Source organism: Siniperca chuatsi, linkage group LG12 (assembly GCF_020085105.1).
Source record: "Siniperca chuatsi isolate FFG_IHB_CAS linkage group LG12, ASM2008510v1, whole genome shotgun sequence".
In the NCBI taxonomy this organism is placed as follows: Eukaryota; Metazoa; Chordata; class Actinopteri; order Centrarchiformes; family Sinipercidae; genus Siniperca; species Siniperca chuatsi.
Window position 1 is genome coordinate 206,203 of NC_058053.1, and position 10,367 is coordinate 216,569.

Consider the following 10,367-nt stretch of genomic DNA (forward strand, 5'->3'; position numbering starts at 1 on the left):
TCACTCTCCACTACCCACACGGATAGTTTCTGCTACTAGCCCTGATCGACTCAGGAGCGGTGGACTCTTTGCTGGATCGCCGCACCCCCCAGTCCCTGGACTCTTTACTGGATGGCAGCAGCCATCACTCCCTGTCTCTGCTGGATGGCAGCAGCCATCACACCCTACTGGAACACAGCAGATAGCAACCCCGGCCTGGTGGCAACTGCTTCCTGCTCCCGTACTCCCTGCTGGATCGCAGTCTAATCTCTTGCCGGCCGGACCTCAGCAGCTCCCTGGACTCTCCGCTGGACCTCAGCAGCCCCCTGGACCCCCTGCTGGATCGCAGCCGACTCGTTTCCTGGCTGGATCGCAGCAGTTCCCTGAACTCTCTGCTGGGTCGCAGCCGACTCGTTTCCTGACTGGATCGCAGCAGTTCCCTGAACTCTCTGCTGGATTGCAGCCGACTCCTTTCCCGGCTGGGTCGCAGCAGCTCCTTACTCCCAGCCCTGAGGTTCCAAAGACGGCGCCATGTCCAGAGGTCCAGTTGCCGGTCCCATGTCCTGCTGCCACGCCGGTTCCAGTCCCTGCTGGGTCGCAGCAGCCCCTTGCTCCAGTCCCGGCTGGGTCGCAGCAGCTCCTTACTCCCAGCCCTGAGGTTCCAAAGACGGCGCCATGTCCGGAGGTCCAGTTGCCGGTCCCATGTCCTGCTGCCACGCCGGTTCCAGTCCCTGCTGGGTAGCAGCAGCCCCTTGCTCCAGTCACTGCTGAGTCGCAGCAATCCCTTGCTCCAGTCCCTGCTGAGTCACAGCAGCTCCTTTGTCCGGAGCCGGCTCCCCGTCTTGCTGTCCAGACGCCGGCTCCCCATCTTGCCATCAAAACAACACAAACAAAAGTAATGAAGACCATGACAAAATACATGAAGAATGCACCGTATAGGATGGGTGGTGGTGGCTGTAAGACTCTCCCTTAAAAACCCACGCCACTTTTAAGGGTTTAAATATTTGTCTCTTTTTAGTACAACATATCCCATTTTCATGGAGGATGACCTTTCTCTCATCAAGTGGTTTCGCTCTGAATCCACGGCACTTCCTTAATGGGTGTTTGTGATGGATTGGACATTTGTTTTCTGGATTTTCAACTTTCTTTGGAGAGATTAGAGTTTATGTTGTGTTCAATGTCTGGGGACATGTCTGTCTTGTGGACTGATACTGGGATTCTCCCAGTCCGATAGGGGAAAATCAATTAAGTTCAATTCAATTTTATTTATATAGCACCAATTCAAAACACAAGTCATCTCATTGCACTTTTCCTATTGAGCAGGTCTAGAATATTATTTAGAATAATATTTACAGACCCAAAAAATCCCACCATGAGCAAGCACTTGACGACAGTGGTGGGCGGCCATTCATCGCTGCCATGTTAGGTTTTAAGAGAGAGAAAGCGTAAGAGAGAGAGAGAGAGAAGGTGGGTGGGGTAGAGGGAAGCACAATGCAAATTCCGCCAAGAATTTTAAAATAGCAATAATATAATGGTAGTGGTGACATTAATACCAATAAAGTAATAATAATAGGAATGATAGTCATAGGAATAATAAGGACAATAATAGTAACAAAGCCAATAACAACAACTGTAGTAGCAGTTGTCGAACAGGAACACATGGGCAGTAGATCGCCCATAACTACAGATCCAGACTCTGCAGCTCTGGAGGTAGAAATACCTGCTGAAAGCAACAGAAGGAGAGAGGAGAGAGACGAGAAGGCACGAAACTACAGGAGAGGGAAGATGTAGAGTTAGTAACATGCAGTAATGGGATAAAAATGCATACAGATGGAGAGGGAGAAGAGGAGAGAGGAAAGAGGTGAATCATGGGAAGTCTCTCTCTGGCTCCCATTCTACTTGAGACTCTAGGAACCACAAGTAACCCTGCATTCTGGATGCGCAGTGTTCTAGTGGGATAATAAGGTACTATGAGTTCTTTAAGATACGATGGTGCCTGAAAATGAAAAGCTTTGTAGGTGAGGTGAAGGATTTTAAATTCTATTCTGGATTTTACAGGAAGCAAGTGCAGAGAAGCTAATATTGGAGAAATATGTTCTCTTCCTAGTTTTTGTCAGTACATGTGACGCAGCATTCTGGATCAACTGGAGACTCTTAAGGGACTTAGTCGGGCAGTTTTCCTTGCAACTGTTTCCAAGTGCTTGCTCATGCTGGGAATTGTTGGGTTTCTGAAACTAACATAAAGAGTACAGTCTAGATGTGCTCTGTAGGAAAAGTGCAATGAGATAACTTCTGTTATGAATTGGCCCTATATAAATAAAATTGAATTGAAGTAGTTTTTCAGCATCATTTTGAGACAGGATGTGCCTGATTTTTGCAATGTTGCATAGGTGAAAGATGGCACACTGCAAAAACAGAAATCTAAGAAAGTTAAAAAAATCTTATTTCTAGAAAATGTCTTGATTTTTGCCATAAAAGATAAAAAGTCTTATAAAATACATTGCACACTAGCTCATAAATCTTAATTTAAGAAAATTGTTCTTTTTCTGTCTTGACAAGTAAATATTAACTCATTTTGAGGTAGATTTTACCAGAAACAAGTGACAGCTATAGAGTGCAAGTTTTGGTGCATGTTCAATTAGATTATTGTGCTAATTTTAAGAATAATACCATCCCTAAAAATTCTAATTTCAAGAATCTTAATTAAGAAAGGTCAATTTGTTGTTGTTTAGTGATCTTCTGTTTGTGTCTGTTCAAATTCAATTAAGACTAATTGCTTGTGTGAATATAAACACTTGGTCAAAAAGTGATTTGATTCTGATTTACTATATTTCACATCATCAACAGACATACAACAATGAAATTATTGTATGCAGAACAATCAAAACAGACAATACTTCACATGAGTATTAAAGTTTGTCTAAGGAATATTCTGGGTGAGCTCATAAGCAGCATTTGTTGATGAGCATAAAAATAATTGACAACTTTTTTTCTTCTCAAAAAAGGGGTTTGATCAACATTGTTTTCGATCGAGCTCAACTTGTATTGAAATCAGATTATTCCAAAACATCACAATGATAAATGAAAGGCAAAAAATTGTTATACATCAAAAATAAGTCAAAAGGTATTCAATTTAGAACACACCCGTAAATCCTCACACATTTGAGGCTTTATGTAATTCAATCACATCTCCAAGGTAATATTTCATAGGGACATATGTAATGTCCCTGTGAATGAAACTGTAATACGGTGTGAAGTCTACAAGGTTGTCTGCATTTACAAGTTCAGTTGCCTCTGCCAGGTTGGGAACCTTAATTTTATAAGACATGTAGTCTCTATCAAAACAGACTGTACTGTACATCTGACATTCAAAACAATACAAAGATGAATTTATGACGAATATGTTCCTCACAAGTCCAAATTCAGGTAGACTACTAGCATTTGCCATACACACTAGTAATGTTTTTTCACAAATGTATTTGTTTCCATTTAAAGTAATCCACTTAACAGACACTGCATGGTTTATCTGATTAACACCAAAATAGTCCCTTACTTTTCCTTTTAAATACGGCATGTTTTTTACTTCTGATACTGGTCCCAATACACATTCACTGGCAAAAATGGGGTGGTTGGAACTGTTTACATTCTGACAGCATTCAAACATTTGGTTATGCTTAATCAAGGACTTACAGACATTTTTTAAATTTACTTTGAAACCCATTTTTAAAGAAACAATGTTTGGATTCGAACCTCATGCACATGTGACGAAGCATTGGTCCCAACAGTTTAATCTGGGATGGAACATGAATCAAGTAATGCTGTTTAGGTGTAATGTTGTTCTCTGAGAAAAGATCCTTAAAATGTTTAAGATGCTGTTCAATAAGTACTTTCAACTTGTCAATAGTCTCAAGGCTAATAACAGGTGAAAACAAAATTTGAACAATCTCCAGAAGCTCAAGAATGAAGGAAAAATATGCAGTACCTTTAACCACATCCAACAGAAAGGGCAATATTTTGAGCAAAACAAGCATTTGACCTGATGACTGCTTCAGTTTGTTGTCACTGGAAGCTAATGTAGTGTACGCAATAGGGCTAGGCCTATCTCTAGTATCTTGTGGAGAGTATGGGAAACCAATGATATCAGCATTGAAAACATCTAGGTCCAGTTGTCCCAAAAGAACCAATTGTTTCAGAAGACACTTAATTTCCAAGGGAGCAATGCCCTCAAGAATTACATGCATTATATCTTGAGGAGTTTGTTGGATTAAATTGAAGGCAGGGAAATCCATTACTTTGCTCCTTCGGTTTACTCCATATGTAGTTTTAAGGCTGTTCCTGAGATACTCAGTACTGGCTTTCTCAGTGTCACTGCACTGTCGAATATGTCTTTCCTGTGTTCTTTGTTCAAAGTTTTCTTCATTAAAAAACATTTGCATGTGCTCAAAAGAACATTCACAATGTCGGCATTTACTGTACGCAAAGCCCACACCTTCTTTGAATCCACACAACTCATGTTGAGCTAAAGTATCTCCACATATGGAAACCACTGCTCCATATATCTCATGTTCACCACATGGAAGATGAATCTTCACGCCATTATATAGCTTAACCAAGTCCTCATGCAGTCTTGCCAATATGGCATCAACTCCACGTTCTGAGAGTTCACTTTGCTTTGCAATAGCAAGAAGGCGGATTGAAGCTAATTTTGACCTGTACTTTGGATTAATGTTTCCCAAAGTGTAGTAAAACATGAGCAACTTATTCTTTGAAGCATGAGACCCAAGTGGATTGCAAATTTCGATTTCATCCGAATAAAGGATTATCTGTAAAGCAGAGGGTCTAGAAGAAAATAATGGGTGTGAAAGAATTAGTTCACCATCTATGATGTCATAAAATGGAAACATTTGTTTTTTATTGCGAGGTCTCTTCGTTTTTCTCTTTTCTGACAACATACTGCTAATCTGACCGAAACCTCTTCTGCTTCCACAAAACTGAATTTTTCTTTTATGACACTGTCCTGTCTATATGACGTTGAAACTGCAGCAAATGGATCTTTAAAGGAGTCAAAGAGTCCCAAAGCTTCTTGTTGAAGTTCACTTCCTGCATGTCTGTTCAATACTGTTTGTAGCTGATTCCTCAAGTTGTTCAGTAACTGAGCTTGATACTCCTGAACCGCAGCCACAACATCATTCACACCACTCAACAAAAACAAAACATTAATTAGCAGAGAAATACACTGAGCATTACAACATCACTGAATGAGAATATGTATAGATCATTAATGTGTCTCAGCAACAAAGTTTTTTGTTAAGTTTTAATAGTGACCAATACTAATTTTAGAGGTGTACTTTGAGGTATGTTATGAGGTCAAATTTGGAAACATTAAACATCTCTTATGCTTATGAAGCCTCCATATATTTGATCAAAAATACAGAAAAATATTGTGAAATATTGCAATTTAAAACAATGGTTTTCAATTTTAAAATGTTTTAAACTGTAATTTATTCCTGTGATCAAAGCTGAATTTTCAGCATCATTACGCCAGTCTTCAGTGTCACATGATCCTTCAGAAATCATTCTAATAATAACCGAGTATAAAATCATTATATTATTGTTGGAAACAGTTGTAATGCTTAATATTTTGTGATAATGTAAACCTGTAATTTTTTTTTCAGTATTCAATGAATAAATTATTTGAAAGAACAGCATTTATTCAAAATATAAATCTATTCCAACAATGTCTTTACTGTTGCTTTTTTCCTTTTAAAATCAATTTAACAACCTTACTAAATAAAAGTATTCATTAAAAAAAAAACCTGACTCCAAACTTTGAATGGTAGTGTATATTGTTACAATTTATTTCTATTTTAAATACATTTTAAATAAAGTTATTTTTTAACTTTGTCAAAGAATCCTGAAAAAAAGTATATCTGATTACAACAAAAATGGTAACACTTTACAATAAGGTTTCATTAGTTAGGATTACCGAAGAATTAATAATTATACAGCATTTAGTCATCTTAATGTTGATTTCAACATCTACTAATACATTATTAAAATCAAATGCTGTAGTTTTAAACATTACTTAATGCACGATGAACTAACATGAACCAACAAGCAGCTGTATTCTTATTAATGAACATTAACAAAGATTAATAAATATGGTAACTAACAACTGTATTGCTCATTGTTAGTTCATGTTAGTTAATACATTAGCTAATGTTAACTAATGTGACCTTTTGTGTTACCAAAAAATATTAAGCACTGCAACACAATTTTTTTTTTACTGATACTGACCTGTGAGAGATGATGTTTCTCTCTAGCAGTCATCACAATAGCAGTGGCATGTCTGGATAGCACATCATCACTGGATAATTCATCGTTCTAAACAAGTAGAAAATATATTAAAACAAACAAACAAAAACAAATAAATAAATAATAATTGAACAATTAGGTTGAATAAGAGACTATGCGATGACATAAACAACATGAACTAAGTTATTAATTTACCATGGTTTCCTGGGGAGACATGAAGAACTTGAGTCATCTGAAGGCCTGTCTGGAGTAGGTAGAGTGGGATTCAAATCTGAAGTTTCATTCAGTAGAACATCCTTTGCTTCCAGGTTTGGAGGCGACCGCAAAACGGCGTTACTGCTTAAGCCAGAGAAAACTGTTTCACCAGTGTCAAAAGCATCAAAATCACCAAAATGTTCAACAGGAACAAGAAGAGAGGGCTGAAGATCCACACTGTTCTCCAATGTCGTTTCATTATCCGGAGTGTCACTTGAGTTCTGAGAATCCTGAGCCACCAGCGTTGGCCTGTATGTCCCCAGGTTGTTGCTGTTCGTTCTTCTCGGTTCACCGGACGCCTCGTGTAGTGCTGATCTCTCTCTCCGATGTGATCTGCTGCTACTCACGCCGTCTAGATACTGTGAGTGTGTTCGTCTGATGTGATACCAGAAAGAGTTGTAGACTCGGTACTCTTTAGTGCATCTATCTATTCCACAAACCAGGCAGAAATCTGGACTATGGCTATGTGCAAAATTGATTTGACTCAATAAAGATTTAAGAGTAAGAGCCACAAACACATAACAAATGATGCAGTGCCAAATCATTTTCAAATTTCGTAACTACCTTAAATAAATGTTGAGTTAAAAATTGATGTCAAATGTTTCTTTCACCTGCAACTAATTAACTTAGTTAACACCGGAATAACTACTATACAACACAGGAAATAAGAAAAACATGTGAGCGCGCACACGTAATAGTGCATTGATCCCGTGACGTAACATTTTGTTATACGCATGCACAATCACCGCGCCGCCAAAGTGCAGCAAGGAAACGGAAGGCCACTTCCTCCCGCCACTTTGTCAGTATGGACGGACTTGATGAAGTTGCGATTTCTACCCTAAAAGGTTAGTAATTTATAAAAAATTGTTGAAAATCAGTTCATTCTATTGGTCATTCTGTGTATTTGAAATTGAATTGTAATCTAAAAGGATTCCTACTAGAAACAACACGCTCCTGTAACCGAATGAAATTAGCTGAACGTTGTCTTTTTCTTGAGATCATAGCTTTAACATTTCTGTCATGTTAAGACCATGTTATAAAACAGAAATTTCTCTATTTAGGTAAACTGTTATTTAATAGCTATAATGAAGTAGATGCATTTTTACAATATCTGAAAAGTTATGCAGTATAATGCACCTGAGCTATGCTAACTAACATATTTACATGTGTTCTAAGCTGCTAACATTGGGGAAGACATTTCACCAACTCTCTCACGGGATGATATCCGAGATCTCTTTCCTGGTCCTGAGCACTTCCTGCGGCGCAAAGCCATTTGGCTCATTACTCATAAGAAAGAACAGGTAATTTTACTTAACCCCTTAACTGTCACTCCATTTTTGAGAATAAACAGGATTCCAATCCAAACTTAATTTATTGAAAATAAATTAAGTATTAAAAACTTGTGGAAGTTTAAAGTTACTGTAAATCAAATGTACTGTACTAAGAATATATGTAATATAAAATGTATATATTATCAAATATATTTTACTCTAAAATTGCTATCAAATGAAAGCCATATGTCTATCCAAGTTGCGTTCCAAATTTGAAGTTGATGTCACAAAAATTTAAATTCTGATATTTTGTTTAGGAGCTGTACCAAATAATAGCCACCAGGCGTCACCAATATTTTATTGAATTTTTTTTATGCATTGTCCTGTCCAAATATCTCTTCTATCACAAAACAGTTGGCAAATATGGAACCATGAGATTCAGACCTTTCTAGGAATAAGTATTGTAATTTGAAACTTGACATCACCCACTAGAGTAGGAGCTCACTAAAAGAAATTAAAGTACCATTTCCATGGTAACACAACATCCGATTTCAAATGGTTGTCACAGGCTGAACCTAATTGTGCTGATGATTACTAAAATATGTGAAATGAAAAAAGGCAATATATAAAAAGAGTGCCAAGTGTCCCACCTGTGGGACGGTGACAGTTAAGGTTAAAATATTTGTGCTTTGGATATTTTAAACCTGTTATCGGTAATTACATTTTCAGCACAGAGAATTTATATGTAAGTTGGTGTGGTTAAAGATTAACACTTATACATACAAGTGAGACCCTCTGGAATAAAATTATAAATGACTTTTCTGATTTGATTAATGTATACATTTGTGTTTTAGGGGCACACCACCATTCCTGTTGAAGGTTCATCAGCTGATGATGAACATGATGGAGGTCCAAAAAGAGACGACCCCAGCACTTCAAAGTTTTTAAAGTTGCCCAGCCCAGAATATGTCCTCTTCACTGATAGTGAACTACAACATGTGAGACGTACATATTTCGAGCAGCAGCGTCTTGGAAAAGAGGGTGAAGTCACCTTATCAAAAGAGCTCTTTTGCCGACTCATCCGAAATACAATGACAAATATATCTATTGCAAGAGCCTCTTCAGATGACTACAAATATCCCACTAAACATGAAGTTATCGCCATGGCAAAGCGGTTAGTGGAATACTACCCTATGATAAAAGATAAGTCAACTGGATCGAGTCATGAGTGGATAAGAGACTTCATTTGCTTGAATATTTATAGGCAAAACATGTTTTCTTGTTAACATTATGTTTCATTCATTGATGCGTTTTTTCTGTTTTACAGGACACTGTTGCCAAAAAGCTATTGAAGAGACTTTCGAATATCCAAAGTCCTGCGAAGGCCAAACACCCTCCATCCAAGAGAGCACGTCTGGATGAAGTACCGTCTGCTGCAGCGGGAAGCGACTATGATGCTGATTCCAGTGCGTCAACAGTTCATCTATCACCACCTTCAAGATCAAGCACTCCACGACAAGAAAATGACAGCATTGATGAAGCATGTATGTACATTATGTACAAGTATAGTGTTTGCAGTAAATAATAACACAATATTTGGTAATATATGTAAGCCTAATTCTCCCCTATTTATTTTTATGTGGCATGGCATACATTCATGAATTGTTGATTTTGTGCTTCTTGTTCTAATTATATCGAATGCCTGAATTATAGCCGGTGGTCCAGACAACAGCCTTGACAGCCAGAAAACACAGGCACGACATTACAGGACTCTACAAGAAATGTACAAAGCAAAGAAGCCAAACAAAGCTGCTGTAACTCATCTATTAGACCTGGAGTTCCAGTCCAGAAGAAATTTCATTGACTCAGAAGTTTTGAAGGAGCAAGACAGACCCACAAAAATTTTACAGGCATACCCGTGCTTCAAAGATCTGGACCATGTGGGTATACACTAAAACATAATTTAGACTGAGTAACAAATGTTCCATATCATCTGCCTAACTGCAGACATACAAGTTAATGATTCTTATAACTTTCAATATTTTTCTCAGGCAATGGATGAACTGCAGAGAATCATTGAGCCTAACAATTGCTGATACATTTCTGAGGTGAAAGGCAGGTGGGAGACCTTCTACTCCAAAGTTCAGTTTTATGGCGTCATGAAGAAAGTCATGAAGCCTCCAAGGACACTGAATGGAGGTAAAGATGTATTTCATTGATTCTGTACAGATAATACCCACCTGATTTCAGTAACACTTTATAATAAGTATACAGTAATAAAGTACTTAAATCCTTTGCAAACTATTGGTTTATAGTTAACTCCTAGTTATTATATTGTAGTCTCTACATTCTTAATACATTAATAGGCTATGTACAATTACTTCTTCATTCATTTTACTTACTTACATTTTACTTACTTACATTTTCTTACTCTTCGACAGTACATGCACCTCCGCTTATTAATATTATTTATTACATGAGGAGTTACATTGTATTCTAGACTGTACTTTCATCACCAACCAGTAAACCCACTTGGTACTTGACACT

General features: G+C 37.8%; 1 protein-coding gene and 1 long non-coding RNA gene across 2 annotated transcripts; one reads left to right on the plus strand and one right to left on the minus strand.

Moving 5' to 3' along the window:
- Positions 1-740: 740 nt before the first annotated feature.
- Positions 741-6,345, minus strand: LOC122885823. The gene is made up of 3 exons (XM_044217506.1): positions 6,277-6,345; positions 3,713-5,177; positions 741-847 (listed from the first exon to the last, which is right to left on the minus strand). Exons 2-3 carry the CDS (start codon positions 4,929-4,931, stop codon positions 741-743), a joined length of 1,326 nt encoding a protein of 441 aa, XP_044073441.1. The 5' UTR covers positions 4,932-5,177; positions 6,277-6,345.
- A 2,864-nt stretch (positions 6,346-9,209) lies between these two features.
- LOC122886040 lies at positions 9,210-10,006 on the plus strand. The gene is made up of 3 exons (XR_006380240.1): positions 9,210-9,364; positions 9,534-9,760; positions 9,872-10,006. It is a non-coding gene; the product is annotated as an uncharacterized LOC122886040 (long non-coding RNA).
- Positions 10,007-10,367: the final 361 nt, after the last annotated feature.